Here is a 17,060-nt window from a genome sequence, read left to right as displayed (position 1 = left end):
ACTTTTACCATTTTCCTTCTGCTCATGATGCTACAGAGGTCTCGAAAGCTTTCTGGAGGCTTTTCTAAGCTTCATGAGTGTAGTGCACGAAACCCGAGGAAGGAAGCCTGGTGTGGTCAGCAACTGCCTTGTATAGAGCCAGACCAGGCATGCTTCACCAGAAGCAGGAGGGTGAAGGTCAGCTAGGTGTGGTAGGTCCTGCAAAGTGCAGGGTGATGGGGCCTAGTGGGGTTTTGCTATGTGATGCTGGAGTGACTAGCTGTGACACAGAGTTTGAAGTCATGCTTGGTGGCAGTGGCACTGGGGCTGAGGTAGAGCCCACGGACGATCACCCGAAGACTACTGAAGGCCCAGGTCTCTACTTCAGCTCCAGAAATGCTTCTTTGAGGAGTGTTGCTAAGCAAAGTGATTAAAACTTAAAAAAAAAAGTGGTTAAAATTAAAACATCATCAAAAAAAAAGCACAACAAAGAATGTTCTTCTTCAGCCAACTCAGAAAGCTCAGACTGCCCAAGGTACTGCTGTTACAGTTCTACAGAGGAATTATTGAGTCTGCCCTTTGCACCTCTATAACTGTCTGGTTTGGCACTGTAACCAAACAAGACAGGCACAGACTTCAACGGATAATTAGAACTGCAGAAAAAAACAGTTGCTACCAAGCTGCCTTCCATTGAGGACCTGTATTGCAACATGAGGCAGAAAGAGGCTGTGAAAATATCTACAGACCCTTCACATCCTGAACATAAACTGTTTCAACTTCTGCCCTCAAAATGACACTATAGGGCTGTGATGGCGAACCTATGGCATGCGGAGCCATATTGGTGTACATGTGAGCATTGCCCTAGTTCAGCGCCACCGGGCCCACTGGAAGTCGGGAAACAGGCTGTTTCCGGCCTCCAGAGGGTGCCCAGAGGGTGGTGAAGGCCCGTTTTTCGCTCTCCCCAGACTCCAGAGCCTTTCTGGTTAAAAATTAACAGCAGAAATCACCCAAATGTATTGTTATGCTCATTCTACTTGAAATAGTTTAGTGCTTATTGGTCTTCTTACTAACATAACTGGAATATTAAAATGCAAAACAAAAATTTTTGCTGCACTTTTGCTTACAACTGAACAAATGAAACTTTCTAGTTAATTTTCTTTTCTTTACAGTGGCAAATTTGGATTATGGTTAGATGCTGATTTATATCATGGTCGGAGCAACTCTTGCAACACATTCAACAATGATATTCTGTCCAAAAAAGAAGACTTTGTTGTACAGGATCTGGAAGTATGGACTTTTGAATGATCTTGTTGCCTTAAACAAATGGACTTTGCTTTCCTGAGAACCCAGTGGACATCAAAAAGTGGAATGTAATTGCTTTGCCATAGAATAGCCCTGGAAGACAGGCTGGTCCAATGGTTATACAAGATTTTGAGGCAAAAATGGGAGAGATTGGTTTATACTAAAAAAGGCAACTTAGTTAATAACTTATTCTTGTCCTGCTATCATTTCTGCAGTATGAATGCAAGCTGTTTATGGAAGACAGTTGTGATATGTGTGTATATATTTGCTTGTTTAAAACAGTATCTTTTTTTTTTTGTAATTGTGAAAGAATACTTTGGAAAAACATAGAGCTGTATAGTATATTCTCTGCGTATTTTTATTCAGTGAAAGTGAAAACCAAAAAGAGGGAATAGTTGCATTACCAAATTCTACAGTGGTAGTTTACTTGACAAAGTAGTAATTGTGTATACAGCACTTAAATATATTTTTAACTATATTTATTGGTTGTAAAGTATATTACTAGGCCTGTTTTCTTTTTAATATTTCAAATGTCAGAATTCCTAGAAAGATTCATCATTTGAAATAATACTTTAAAACAGTGATGGAAAAATGATTTCTTAAGCGTTTTTATATTTTGTTTTTTAATTTTGTAAAAACATCTTAGTCATTGGTTGCAATTAGTTTTGGGATCTTGCTTTTTGACAGAACACATTATTCTGGATTATTTCAAACAGGTGCATCGTTAATGCCCTTTGTTATTCTTTCAATTGGAAGATATGTTCAGAGAGAGATCGATTGATCCTGTTTTTAATTGGTTGTCAGGATAGAAATGCCTTTGGATAATGAAGTCATGTAATTTGAAGCAGAAAGTGAACTTTTAAATAATTCCTTGCAAATTACTTAAAACCTTTGCTAGGAAAAACCATTAGTACCATGTACCCCTTACTTTAATTAACTTTAAAAAAAAGTTGGATTACCTGAATATGGTCAATATTTTGTTTTTTAAGCAAAATAATTATATTTCTTTCTAGTTAAAAAAACTATTTGGACCACATATAACTATAGTTACATATAACTAAACATTTAGTGGGAAACATAGCTGAAAATATTCATTCGTTTGATAAGAATTGGGCTACAAATTAATCCAGAATGTTTTTCTGTTTTTTTGCTTCTTTCTGTTGTAAACGCTATTCCTAAAGTTTATAGCAGAAGATTTGGGGTCGTTGACATTTCTTTTAAAAAAGTCAAATTAAGTTGAAATGTGAGCAAGGATTTTTTTTAAAAAATGTACTTCTGTGCAAGTGTTGATCCTACCCTTTGTCTGCAATGTTTTAGCATCTGTGCAAAATCCATTTAGTCTGTCAGCGTGTTACTAAAGCTTCGTGCTTTTCAGCAATGTCACATTCACAATATTATCTTCAGATAACATGGGAATAATCAGGAGTAGACATAAATATAGTAGAATCAGTCAAAGGTTGATGAAATTGTGTTCTCATTCTTTCACTTTATATGAACAGATTAGATTGCAAAAATTAATTGTACTTTCCTGTTACCTTTTATGTGCAGAAATTAAAGGGAATTTAGCAATTGAATCTTAAGCTTATCATATATTTTACTACCTGATACAGTGAAGTGTTTACAAAACTGTGTACATAAAGGGCAAACACATATCGGTTTGGGGAGTATGTAGTTGCAAAGGAAAATACGTTGGTAACAGAAGCTTGCTGCAGCATGTACATAAAGCAGAATAAATTGCATCTATCACATGTACTGTACAAACTTAATTCTAGCACAGAAGTAATAGCCTTGGTTTTTCGCCTTATGATATATGCTATGACCTGGGACAGTAGCTTTTTGCATTTCTTTCCGTCCATTTTACTGATAGATCACGACTATAACAATGAGCTGCTATTACCGAACACATTGAAACACTACTTTAGGATGATTGAAGGATGGTTTTACTAAAAGATGGGGCATTTGCACATTTCAAGCAAAAGATTTTTCATACCTGAACTATCCCAGTCACATTACCTGCAATTTATTCATTATAGTTGTCAGAAACATGTGTTATATATTCCAAACAGTGTTGTCCTATCAAAATTCTACGATCCTTCAAAAACTGTGGATATTGAATATATGTAATGCAGTGCTACCGCAACATTTTCAAATAAAGGAATGAAGCATTCCTGTGTATTTATCTTGAACTTTTTTTCTCCTCTCCCTATATATTGAAAGATCTCCACAAAATCTCATATTCTGCCTTGTTTCTTCCAAGACCTGGATTGAGGGTGTGTTCTGTGGATGTAAGTTGCAAAGAATGTGAGAGTTGGGGGTGGAACAGTTTTTCCCCCATAACTTATTGACTATTTATCAGAAATGCAGTGATGAATTTCTGGGGATTCAGGGGAACCTTTATGGTCCAGGCTGCAGTGAGGCAATGTACTGCTAGTGTGGCTTCCCTCTGGCAGAATTGCCAGGCTGTTTGCAGGTGAATATGACTATAAAAGGGAGACTAGTCAATACAATATATGTGTGTTTGAAGCATATGAATTACATCAAAGTTAGATTTGGTGGAGCTGTAAGTACACCTATGTGCGATTTAGGATTTTACAAACTACAGGTGGTCCTCGACTCACAACAGTTCGTTTTGTGACCGTACAAAGTTACAATGGCACAGAAAAAGGTGACTTTGTGACCAGTGGTGAAATCTGAGCTGGTTTACTACCGGTTTGCTGGCTGCGTATGTGCGCTGTGCCGCTCAGGCAGCTCAGCTGGGATTATCAGAGCCTTTTTAAAAAAAATTTAAAAGCATTTTTAAAATTTTTTTTAAAAAAACCTATTTGGCTGAAGAGGTTGTAAAAAAATGCTTTTAAAAGTAAAAAATATGGCTCTTGATGGTTGTGCGGCTCAGCTGGGCATGGGCGGGAGGGACCAGGGATTTTTGCTACTGGTTCTCCGAACCACCCGCCGCTATCGCTACCGGATCGACTAATCCGGTCCGAACCGGGAGCATTTCACCCCTGCTTATGACCATTTTTCACAGTTACGACCTTTCCAGCATCCCCATGATCATGTGGTCAACATTCAGATGCTTGGCAACTGGTGGATATTTATGTCCCAAGGTCATGTGATTAATTTTTGCAACCTGAGAAGCAAAGTCAATGGGGAAGCCAGATTCACTTAACAGCCGGGTTACTAACTTATCAACTGCAGTGATTCACTTAACAATCGAGGCAAGAAAGGTCGTAAAATGGGACAAAATTCACTTGACAACAAATTTTGGGTGAACTGTGAGTTGATCCCAAAGTTGAGGACTACCTGTATAGCTATCTCTTTCCTTGACTCTTCTTGGTACCCTAGCTGGTTTATCAAATCTAGTCTGAATGCGATAATGATTGATTAATTTGAGGATGTTGACTGGCTGATAAATAAGCTAAGAAAATGTATTTTGCAAGATAAGGCCACTACTCTCATGTCAAAGTCACCAGGATGTATAGTAGATACTTAACAATGATGATCAAGGCTAATATGGTCCCTTGACATAGCAAGACACTCTATTATATTTCTTCTTCAAGCAAAAGTGAGAAAAAAAAATCGTTTATATCTTGAACTGGAGAGAATGTAAAGCCAGAGGATTCTTTTTTTTTTTGTTTACATTTATACCCCGCCCTTCTCCGAAGACTCAGGGCGGCTTACAATGTATAAGGCAATAGTCTCATTCTATTTGTATATTTTTTACAAAGTCAACTTATTGCCCCCCCAACAATCTGGGTCCTCATTTTACCTACCTTATAAAGGGTGGAAGGCTGAGTCAACCTTGGGCCGGGCTCGAACCTGCAGTAATTGCAGGCTCTGTGTTCTAATAACAGGCTTCTCTATTGCCTGAGCTATCCCGGCAATAGAACAGAACTCGGGCTGCAAGCCTACGATGTTCAGCTATTCCTGTACATCGTATAGGAAGACAGGCGACTCCTGAAATTCGCTCTCCAACTGTTTATTCTTTTCATACTGTTCAATGTCTTTAAATATATTTAACCTCGTAAATCTGAATCCTGGAATATTGACTAAGCCAGATACAAGCATTTGTAGATCAGAACTCCTTTCATTAGCTGCCAGATGTATTTGCCCAATGAAAGTAAAACGTCACAAATATCTTTTATTGGTACTTTAAGTGCTTGGTTGCTTTTGCAATAGCTGCACCAGGTATCAAAATATAAATCCAGGTCAGTAATTTGGGTGCAGAAGAATTGTGAACTGTTCCAGCACATGTGGGAAATAAAGATGAAATCCTTCTTTCCTTGGAGACTTCTTCCTTGGAGACTAAAACACGAAGAACGGTTACAGGAACTGGGCATGGCTAGTCTAGCGAAGAGGAGGACCAGGGGAGATATGATAGCAGTGTTCCAATATTTGAGGGCCTGCCACAGAGAGGAGGGGGTCAAGCTATTTTCCAAAGCACCTGAAAGCCAGACAAGAAATAATGGATGGAAACTGACCAAGGAGAGATTCAACCTAGAAATGAGGAGGAACTTTCTGACAGTGAGACCAATCAACCAGTGGAACAGCTTGCCTTCGGAAGTTGTGGGAGCTTCACTTGAAATTTTCAAGAAGAGATTGGACTGCCATTTGTCAGAAATGGTGTAGGGTCTCCTGGTGAGCGGGGTTGGGGAGGGTTGGACTAGATGACCTATAAGAAAGAACTCTGTCGCCTACGACAAGACCTAAGTTTAACTCACAGAATCATCTATTGTAATGTCCTTCCTGTTAAAGACTAATTCAGCTTCAATTGCAATAATACTAGAGCAACTAATAGATTTAAACTTAATGTCAACCGCTTTAATCTAGATTGCAGAAAATATGACTTCTGTAACAGAATCATCAGTGCTTGGAATATTTTACCTGACTCTGTGGTCTCTTCCCATAATCCTAAAATCTTCAACCAAAAACTGTCTACTATTGACCTCACCCCATTCCTAAGAGGACCATAAGGGGCGTGCATAAGGGCACAAAACGTGCCTACCATTCCTGTCCTATTGTTTTTCCTTTCTTCTTCCTATATACATATATGCTTATACTTCCTTATATTTACCCATATATGTGTTTATATATTATATAATCTTTTTGTATGATACCTACATATAGTTATGACAAATAAAAAATAAAAAAATAAGGTCCCTTCCAACTCTGTTAAACTGTCAGTTTGTAATTTAATCCTTCCTTCCTTTTATTTATTTTGTCAATTATATATAAGATAACAGGTAACAGTATAAACATAATTTGGATACATGAAAAGAGTAAGTTAAGGAATATTAGGACAGGGACAGTAGGTAGGAGGGTGCACTTATGCACGACCCTTACAGACATCTTAGCAATGGGGTGAGGTCAATAGTAGACAGTTTAAGCTTAATTTTTTGGGGGTTTGGGGAAGAAACTACAGAGCCAGGTAGTGCATTCCAGGCCTTCCTTCCTCAACTCCAATGGACTTGGGAAGGAGTGACATTTGGGAACAGGGGAAGGGAAGGGAAGGGAGGAGCAGATTCTGGTTCTGAGCAGTTCGGTCAAAGTAAAACCGGCAGCCGAAGCCTTTTCTCCAATTCAGCAAAACAGGGTTTTTGATCGCCGCCTAGGTTTGCAGGTCCAATCAAGCGCCGCTTCCAGGGGCCGCCTCTTTGCCTTCCCTCCATAGGCCGGCGAGGCTTACCGCGAGGACAAAGGGCGGAGGCAGGGAACTGGGTTTGCCGCTGACCGGCCGCGGGCTCTGCTTAATCCTCCCTCTTTTCCCGGGTCGCTGACCGAGCGGGTGGCCTGCTCGAAATAAGGGCCCAGATGGCCGGGGAGCAAGGAGGGAGCTCGGGCTCGTCTCCCGCCGCGACGCCGATAGCCGGCTCCGGCGCGGCGGGAGAAGAGGACGGCGGCTACGACAGCAAGTGCGTTTTCTGCCGAATCACTCACGGGGAGGAGACGGGCACTGAGCTGCTGCCTTGCGAGGTGAGGAGAACCTGAAGCCCTCCGAGGAGGTGCCGCAACCCACCCACCCCCAAACCCTTCAACCAGGTGCAGCCCTCCCTAATCCGTAGCTGTCCTGGGGATTCACAGGACGAATGGCTCCGGCTGCTTTTGACCGCTTAGGTCACCTTGCATTGAGGAGGGGCGGCGAGGGGGCGCTGCTGGTGCCGGCGGCTCTGCTTGGAAGGCAGAAATCCCACCCAGGAGGAGCGACCGAAGAGGACATCCTCATCTCCCCTCCTGGCTTTGCCTTGCCACGGAAGAGGAGACCAGGCAAAGGAGAGAGCGATAGCCCTTCCTCGTTAGGGAATCGCGGGAAAATCCTCCCCTTCGTTTTCCCTCCAGTAGTCCGCCAGTAGGCAACTTGCTGGCGGTCGTGTCTTCATCGCTCCTGGGCTGCACATTGTGATGGGAAATGGAGCATGGTGGAGCTGGAATTCGCTGGCTTGCAGTTGTGGGCATCAGCAGACCGGCTGGATCGTTTTAAAGGGGACTAGGGAGGATCAGAGATCGGTGGTTACTGCATGGATGGTCTGTTCGCTATTTCCTGAGTCCGTAGGCAGCATGCCTTAAATACTAAGTGGTGGGAGAAGGGGTTGCTGCCTTCCAGCCCATGCATTTGGAAGCTTCCCAAATGCATCCTAATGACTACTGTGGGACGCACAAAATGTTGAGAAACATTTTGTGGCCTGAACCTGATCCATTTGGAATCTTTCAGTGCACTTCTGCCCTGCCCGCCTACCTGCCTGTTCTCTCTTGTTGGATAGTGCAGCAATTACAGGAATAGTCATAGAAAACATTACCAATTTTATCTCCTTGCTCCAGAAGTAAACACTTTTTGGGGCAGAGGATATGGGAAGTGGTTTGTGCCACTGCCTGCTTCCCAGGGCTGAGAGAGAATGACTGGCTCAAGGTCTCGCAGCTGACTTTGTTCCTAAAACAGAAGTGAAAACTGATGGTTGCCCTCTTTCTTAGCCTGATGCATTGAATGAACTACAATGAACTGACCCTAGAAGTGAATTTTGGAGGTTTATAAGGATATGTTTGAATCCCAACAAAGTTGCACAAATGAGTGGGATGTTTATAAAAGTTTAGCGTGGAAGCACCTAGCATCTCTCAACTTTAAAAATAGTCCAGATTCAGTGGTAGATTTTATATTTCATAACTACGGTAGACCCTGAATTTTATATTTCATGACTACAGAATATACTCACACATGCACATTCAGAGAGAGATTAAGAGCATTGAAGAATGCTAGGGCTTATTTATATTACAGTTTCACACAGTATTTGGTATATGGTAGTTAATATCCTCAAAAAGGTGAAATTTAGGAGTGAAAACATGATTCATTTGTGCTAACAAATTTCTGCCTCTGACTGTCTTGTCATCTCTTCCTATTTTTTGACATCAGCTGACTTGCAACTTAGGAATGTGTTGTCCTCATTTCCTTACATTTCTTAATGCAGCCATCTGTCACTGATTTTGACCTGTGCCTTTTTTTTACCTGTCTGCTGAGCTAGGGTGAATGGATATTAATAATTAAGCCTGATGTGGGGATGCTATTGAAATATGTCATGATGCAGTTCAAAATGTAAGCCTTTACTGGAATCTTTGGTGCTCTCTGAGCTTGATGGTTTGCAGAAGATTCATTACCTGAGCAGGTAGTAGCATCATTAGTTACTTCTTAGAAAGAGAAAATTACATCCTTACCCAAACTTGCAGGACAATTCTACTGCATATAAACAGGTAGCAAACCCCACAATCACCTGCACTGATGCTATTACCTAGTTGGGTAATTCATTTCAACTCTGAGCTACAAATATTCTCTTCTACAATTACCCTTTAGATGTCAGTTGTTGCTATGCTATTGATATACTTTAATCTGTAAAATAGCTGTATCCAAATGGGAGTGCCAGTGCTATGCTAAAACCCTAGCTGCTCATGTCCTAAGAATCAATTTAAGGAAAAATTCTTCATGAATATTGCAAATGGGAAATAAGACAAAGTATATTTGATCAACATTTGTATTTTCTCAGGAGGAATGATACTTCCAGTAGCTCCAGATGAAGCTGTTTCTTTCATGACTTGCAGTTTGTCAGCAAGGCAATTTCAATAACTATCTTTTTTCAAATATTCCATTAGTATGAAGATTTGGTATGCTTCCGAGATATCAGACCAGGAGCGCCTCATCATTATTTAGTGGTACCAAAGAACCACATTGGAAATTGCAAGACTCTTAAGAGTGAGCATATACCATTATGTAAGTGGAAAATTTCTTGATATTGGCATGGAGAAAGGAGAAAATCTATACAGTAGCTAAAAGTCAACATTGAATTGACAGTACTTAATCAATCTAAAACTCTTATTATTAGTTTACAGCTATCCACATACAGTATATGAGTGGGCTAAGAGCAAGATTAGATCTCAGTATTAGGAGAACTCAAAGCTGAATGTGTTACCAAATATTAACATTTATCCATTATAATTGTTAACCAAGACTATCTGTACCACCCCTATTGTGGTGTGGTGGAAAGTAGTCTGGATTCCCAGGAGGAAGGGGCTGCATTCTAGAGGCAGCAAAACATGGAATGTTTGGTCAGGAGAAAAAGAATTAAAACAGCTGCTCCCCAGGGATTCCCATAGTACTGTATATCTACAGTGATGCAAATAGTTGCTTAGTTTGGCAAGATTTCTGTCTAGATGAGGAACAATAAAGGAATTGATCAGAAATAACTCCATGTGTTTCTTGGTTCTGGGAGCCTGACGGATTTAGAAATTGAGAATATTGCAAACATGTCTTTTGGAGATGGAGTCATATTTGAACAGATGGCAGCATATGGTAGCTTCACTCAGAATTGCTGCCATGAGGGAATGGAAATCACAAATTATTCATTTATTAGGAGCTAAAATGATTTCACTAGATATGCTAAAATGATTTCTCTAGATCAATGATGGTTAGTTAACTTTTTCGGCACCAAGTGCCGAAACTGGATTGTGTGTGTCAGAGCAAGGGAACCCAGAAGAGAGCTGCACATGCGCATAGTGGGCCAGCTGCTCTTCTGGGTTTCTGCTGTGCGTATACATGCGGCGGAACCCGGAAGAGCAGCTGGTGAGAGAACGCGTGCCCACATAGAGGGCTCTGCATGCCATCTCTGGCACGCGTGCCATAGGTTCGCCATCACGGCTCTAGATATCCAATGGTACTGTTGTGAAGCCCAAAAGCATCTGTGTTAATAAATAGGCAAGTACTTTTCAGAATGTTATCTTTTTACATAATTTTTGAATTAAATGCATCTTTTAAAATACACACAGTCAGATGGGGTAAGAACCCTGGTTGGCATCAGTGGAGTCTGATGTGTGTCACCATATGCCCATTTCCTCTGTAGAATCAGGCTGGATTCACTCGTTAATAAATTATGTTGTGTTGAATAATATATGGGTGCATGTATGTTTTTAAAAGTATGGCATATTTTTTCCCCTCGATAGTCACATTTAAGCATGCTTCCTACCTTACTCCAAGGATAAATTAATGTTGCTTCTGCACTTTTTCTATGCCTCGTTAAAAATATACTTTGTTCGAAATTCCAGTCTGCTTTTATTCTCTTAATTGGGTTTCATGATTCTGTTGTTTTTTTCATAATAGATGCATATTTGTATGAATAGCTTTATTTAAACTTTTATAAATACCGATTTTTTTTATAAATAATGTATCCATTTTTAATGAAGGTAGATTAATATCTACCTAGGTACAAACATATATAAACAAATTAATTTGTGAGGTGTTAAAAACAAACTCATTTTAGGTGTCTGCAGAATTGGGGATGGGAGGTGGGGATATTTAAAAATAATTTCCAGAGAAGTTAAATAGGAGTTAGCAATACATATCTGTAGCACTGAATAGCTGAACTTCTAATTTTTGTCCTTGTCTCTGTCCTGTTTTGACAGTGGAAAGAATGATAGCAGTTGGAAAAGCTATCCTTCAGTGGAGTAAGTGCACTGACTTGGACGATATAAGGTATATTTTCAGAAAGAAAGAATATATATATATATATTATGCTGTGCTATGACATAAATGGCAAGATAAACATACAAGTAATCATCATTTTACAACGGTAATGGACCCTGCCCATTGTTAAGTTGTGATGGTCATAAACCAGATCAGTTATGTAAGCATCCTAATTTTGTGACTTTTTTTATGCTGGATATAAAGTGAACAGGGCGGTTGTAAAGTGGCTGCCGCAGTTATTAAGCGAAACCATTATTTGCTGTGATTTTGGCAAAACCTGAGTGCTGGATTTCAACAAAACCAATGCAAAATGCAGTTACGTGACCAGGCTATAAACATAGTTGTGTTGCTGAGCACCCAGTTTGGTCAAGTGAACTTTGAATCTGGTCGTATGTAGTCCAAAAGTAGATACATCATAACTTACCGGTCTTAAGTTGAGGACTCCCTATATGCTGTATGATTGCATTATAGGAATTACTATTGGAGCTAAAAGTCTGTAGAGATTCTCAGTCATCCAGGTCATCCAGGTCAGGGGTCTCCAACCTTGGCAACTTTAAGCCTGAGTTGAAGTCCGCCAGGCTTAAAGTTGCCAAGGTTGGAGACCACTGATCCAGGTCATGGTTGTCCTAAAGATACTTTTTCAGGAGGCAACTGGACTCTCTTGTTTTTTCTTTGAAGACGTTTTGCTTCTCATCCAAGAAGCTTCTTCAGCTCTGACAGGATAGTGAGGAATGGAAGGATTTATATTCCTTTCAGACAGCTGGTAATCTGCATCCTTTTAGAGCAGGGGTGTCAAACTCAAAGCCTGCAGCCCGCATCCGGCCCGCAGGGTTGTCCTGGAAACAGCGAAAACGGAGCTTGGGAGGACTGTGCAAGCGCTCGGGCCACCACAGGCGCCCGTTACATGAGTGACATCGAGCACACCCACCCTGACCATGCCCCCCACCCACCCGTGAGGTCAAACACAATCCTGATACGGCCCTCAATGAATGAGTTTGACACCCGTTTTAGAGGGTTTTTGACGCACAGATAAACCTCCAAGTGCTTCAAGACCCTCTGAAAGTATGCAGATTACCAGCTGTCTGCAAGGAATATAAATCCTTCCATCCCCTATTATTCTGTCAGAGCTGAAGAAGCTTCTTGGATGAGAAGTGAAACGTCTTCAAAAGAAAAAAACTAAGTCCAATTGCCTCCTGAAACAGTACCTTTGGGATTATATCGGAGATCCAATGAATTTGGTATTGGGGGAGTATGGGCACACCTCATGATAATCCTGTTTATAAAAGGCAAATGTATATTTTCAGGCACTTTCAAAAGCCTTGCTTGAAAGTTTAATTGAAAGCATTTTATGATAAAAACTAGCACTAATTGAGAATCTTATCCCAGAAGTCAAGTGCACTAAAACAGCAACTCTTATATGGATTTGTGTTTAAGCATCTGCCAGGTAGTCATGGAAACTCATGAAGTATAAAAGGAAAAACACAGTTCTGAGTTCTCTTCTGTATCCACCATGGAAACCAATAGAGGAATCACATAAAGGATGCTTTTTTCTGCTTGCCGAATGCATCAGGGTGCCCTGGGTGTTCTTACTAAATTGTAATCTTGTCTTCACTGATTTGTTCATCAAAAACACCACTTTCCAGTGTAATTCCAAACGAAAAGAAATTGAGTGATTATTAGTATGAATAATATTTGTAAAGTGCTGTAGACCAGGGGTTTCCAACCTTGGCAACTTTTAAGACTTGTGGACTACAACTCCCTGAGTTTTGCTGGCTGAGGAACTCTGGGAGTTGAAGTCCACAAGTCTTAAAGTTGCCAAAGTTGGAGACCTCTGCTGTAGACTATAAAAAGTTTGGAAAGAACTAGTTTGTTGCATGGAATAAGTTAAATGATTTATCCAATTTTCTAATGATTCTGTCAAGTTGCTGCAAAGATTCAAATCCTTACGGTTTGCCTTGATTCTGGATCCTTGTTTTATGCATCTGAATCTGCCACCTTTGTTTTTCTAGGATGGGCTTTCACTGGCCTCCCTTCTGCTCCATAGCTCACTTGCACCTTCATGTCTTGGCCCCAGCTAGTCAGCTGGGATTCTTGTCCCGGATGATATACCGAATCAATTCCTATTGGTTTATCACAGTAAGTTATTTCACTATTAATTCAGTGACTTTTATTGCTGCTCTTAGAAAAAGCTATCAAAGAGTTTCATGATAAATCTGGAGTTTTCCCCCACACTGTTCATTAATGGATACTTGGAAGATATTTCATTTATAATTCTCACTGGAACTGAACTGCCATCCTTTATGAGCCCAGTGCTATTCCTGGTTTATACTCCTTGGAATATTGTAAATTTATCCTATTCTTGTACCTTCTAGAGCTGTGCATTATTTTGAAGGGGAAGATGTATTTTCAAGTGCGCGGTGTTCATGTAGCCCCTATCTTTAAAGCAGATGTGCTTTTTTCTGCAGTAACAAGACAGTTGCAACCTGATCCTGTAGAAAAGAGCTGCTGACAAGTCAACATGTACATTAGGAAGCACCTTCTGCAATTTAAACACTATAGAGCCCCGCTAATTATAATTCCATTTGACTTAGTACTTCCTGTTGAATTACATCTCAAGTATTCCTCTTAGTTTATCAGTGGCTATTTGATAATTGCTTGTATTTACCAGCATATTTTTAATTTCAGCAATTTGAACCTGTTCATGGATTGAGTCATTTGGAGAAAACTTTAATAGCCACTAATCTGGACAAAAAATGGTCTGTTGCATTCAAAGACTGAGAAATTACTGAATTTGGTACTGAAATTATCCCCATCTTTCTTTTAGAGCCTGCTGTCATTATAACTGAGGCAGTGTCAGTGACTCCATGCAATTAAGCCAGGGTGTTCAATAACATATCCTTAATTTATATTTAGGGGGTGCAATGGTTAAAGTGGTTAAAGACGCCGAAGTTGTTAGCTGGAAAGCTGACAGCCCAGGTTCAAGATACGACTGCTGTAAATTCCTGTTACTTTCCCCAGCTTCTGTCCATCTAGCAGTTCAAATACGTGCAAATGCGAGTGGATAAATAGGTGTTGTGACCTAGGCTCACATAGGCATAAAAGGCACACTTAGTCTTAAACAAATTATTTTATTATAACAGCTAGGAATTACTTCATTCCCAGCTTAGTCCAAATTAATTCCAAAACAAGTCCTTCAGAAAAAGTCCTTCAGACTTATCACAAACCTTATCTTCTTTGGCACCCTGCCAAAGGCTTTTCTTGGCAAAGCCCCATGAAGTTCAGAAACGAGACACAGAATAGAAACAGAGTCATCCGAGTCGTCCTTTTCGCTTAGCTGCTCTTGCCTTCTGGCAGCTCTTTGCATGTGTGTTCCTCCTGTTCCTCTGCCTCTCTGCTGTTCGCCTCTGGAGGCTCCGGAGTCCGCGTATCGCTCCCAGATTGCCCTGGCCCCATCTCTGCCTCTGACGCAGAACCCTCGTCCAGCACTACCCCTGACTCCAGGACTGGCCCATTGTCCTCCTCAGCCTTCTCACTGTCTGTCTGACTCTGCTGCTAGCTCCGCGGGCTGCTGGCGGACCACAACAATAGGTACCATTTTGGTGGGAAGGTAACAGCATTCTATGTGCCTTGACATATAGTCATGCTGGCCACATGACCACAGAAATGTCTTCAGACAACGTTGGCTCCCTCAGCTAAGAAAGGGAAATGAGCACGGCTTCCTAGTTGAACATGACTGGGCATGTTCACATTTAATTTATATTTAAATATACTATTATAGTCAAATATCTGTTACAGACCTAGCAGTAAAGATATGAATTATTAACAAATGGCTAAAGTTTTATATAAAAATAAATCTTAATTGGTTTGATGCAGCATGCTAAAAATGTAACCCGAGTAATGGGAGCAATATATTTGACTGACTTAGGGCATAAGGTCAAAATTTTAATTCATATTGCAAAGTGCTAAATTATTTTTCCTAAACTATTGATATATTTTGGAAAATAAAAGCTTTTAGTTCATTTCAGTAGAGTAAATTAGGCACGAGAGCCAGTTTGGTATAATGTTTAAGGTACCAGGCTAGAAACCAGGAGACTGGGAGTTCTAGTCCCACCTTAGGCCCAAAGCTTCCTGGGTGACCTTTTTTTTTTTGTTTGTTTACATTTATATCCCGCCCTTCTCCGAAGACTCCGGGCGGCTTACAGTGTGTAAGGCAATAGTCTCATTCTATTTGTGACCTTGGACCAGTCACTCTCTCAGTCCTAGGAAGGAGGCAGTAGGAAACCACTTCTGAAGAACCCTTTCAGGAAAACTGTAGGAACTTGCCCAGGCAGTCTTTTAAAATTGGACATGATTGAACAGAAGGAAACAAAAGGCACATGATAACTTAGTTCAGAAGAATTTACTTAACAACTGAAATAGCGAAAGGAAAACAAATCTCACAAGACAGGAGTGTGAAAAGAAAATTAAGCATCCAAACTAGCTCTATTGCATTAGAGATGTTAAACTTTTCAAAATAAATGAGACTCTCAAATATAAACTTTAATGTGAAATAAACATGATAGCAGCATTCCACAAAATGCATTTCTAAAAAATGTACCAACACTGAACTTGATCAGCATTAGCTATCTGTGGTTTTTACTGAAGAAGTCTCATTCAAAAAATAAATTACCCTAAAAACCTGGAGGAAGAAATATGTTCTTTTAGATCCATACTTGTTTCCATCAAACAAAAGAACAGCTTTCATTTGCAAAATGCTTTTGATTCAGTAGAACATTTTCATCAGTGAATTAGGGAAAATGTAATCTCTCTATAGAACGGATAACTTTCTAGGGGAACATAGGAAATGACTCTAGGCAATGGAGAGAACAGTGTAATCATCTATATTTTTGATAGTCGGGGAAGCAGAAATACGCATTGCGGTACTACATTCTAGCTTTAACCCTTTTATTCATACTATTGGAGTTCATACTATTTCTCATCTACCCTAGAAATGGAAACCAATTCTTAATTTCAGTCAAGTTTGTCAAGTTCTTTCAAAGAAAGATGATGATGCATGAAATCTATAACCTGATTACTCTTAACAAGGTTAATAAAGTAATACATGTGGAATACATTATCCAGGCTCTTGAAAAATACCAAAGTTAAATGTTTTTTAAAGGCAACTTTTGCGAGGTCACCAACTCTTTATGTTTTATATTTTCCAAAAGATTCAGTAATCTCATAAGGATCCCTTGACTAAGTAAAAGAGGAGACAAGCTGATCCTTGCCCTAAAGTGCCCAGCTTGTAGATGTATGCTCCTTCATCATTGGGTAGGAATCTGGATTAAGCCCAGTGGGTGCTGCTTAATTATATGAATTAGTTCATTCCTGATTGTCTCAATAGATCTTCTGCTTTGTAAATGTGTTTGGGAACAATTTTATGTTCTTCAACACAACACTGTATAATTTCTGGAAAGTGCTAATAAGCCGTGTGTGTTTCCTCTTGAACAGGCTGAGCAGCTGATGGAACGGCTGAAAACAGAAAGCACTACAAGTTGAGGGAAACCTGCCTCTGAACTGTACCATCTTTCTGACCTTTGAATACTGATTAAAGGATTGGATGTAGTTGGTAACATGCTAGACTTTTTAAAACAACTACTGAATTTGCTGCTATATAGTGTTTAAACTATATATAGTTGTTAGCAAACACTATACATTAAATTTCTCAGGCAAATATCTGAATGCAAGAACATATAAGATCACAAATACCTATCTGTTCAAATGCAAGGAACCCATGAAACTTATG

The 17,060-nt window shown here is 40.0% G+C and overlaps 1 protein-coding gene across 1 annotated transcript; it reads left to right on the top strand.

Annotated features, from left to right (window-relative positions):
- Window positions 1–6,988: 6,988 nt before the first annotated feature.
- Window positions 6,989–16,950, top strand: HINT3 (histidine triad nucleotide binding protein 3). The gene is made up of 5 exons (XM_058172300.1): window positions 6,989–7,251; window positions 9,412–9,529; window positions 11,215–11,284; window positions 13,285–13,411; window positions 16,766–16,950. Exons 1-5 carry the CDS (start codon window positions 7,090–7,092, stop codon window positions 16,811–16,813), a joined length of 525 nt encoding a protein of 174 aa, XP_058028283.1. The 5' UTR covers window positions 6,989–7,089; the 3' UTR covers window positions 16,814–16,950.
- The last annotated feature ends 110 nt before the right edge of the window (window positions 16,951–17,060 follow it).

Source organism: Ahaetulla prasina, chromosome 1, assembly GCF_028640845.1.
Source record: "Ahaetulla prasina isolate Xishuangbanna chromosome 1, ASM2864084v1, whole genome shotgun sequence".
NCBI classification, from domain to species: domain Eukaryota; kingdom Metazoa; phylum Chordata; class Lepidosauria; order Squamata; family Colubridae; genus Ahaetulla; species Ahaetulla prasina.
The sequence above is the reverse complement of the archived record's forward strand: the minus strand, read 5'-3'. Positions and strand labels throughout refer to the sequence as shown.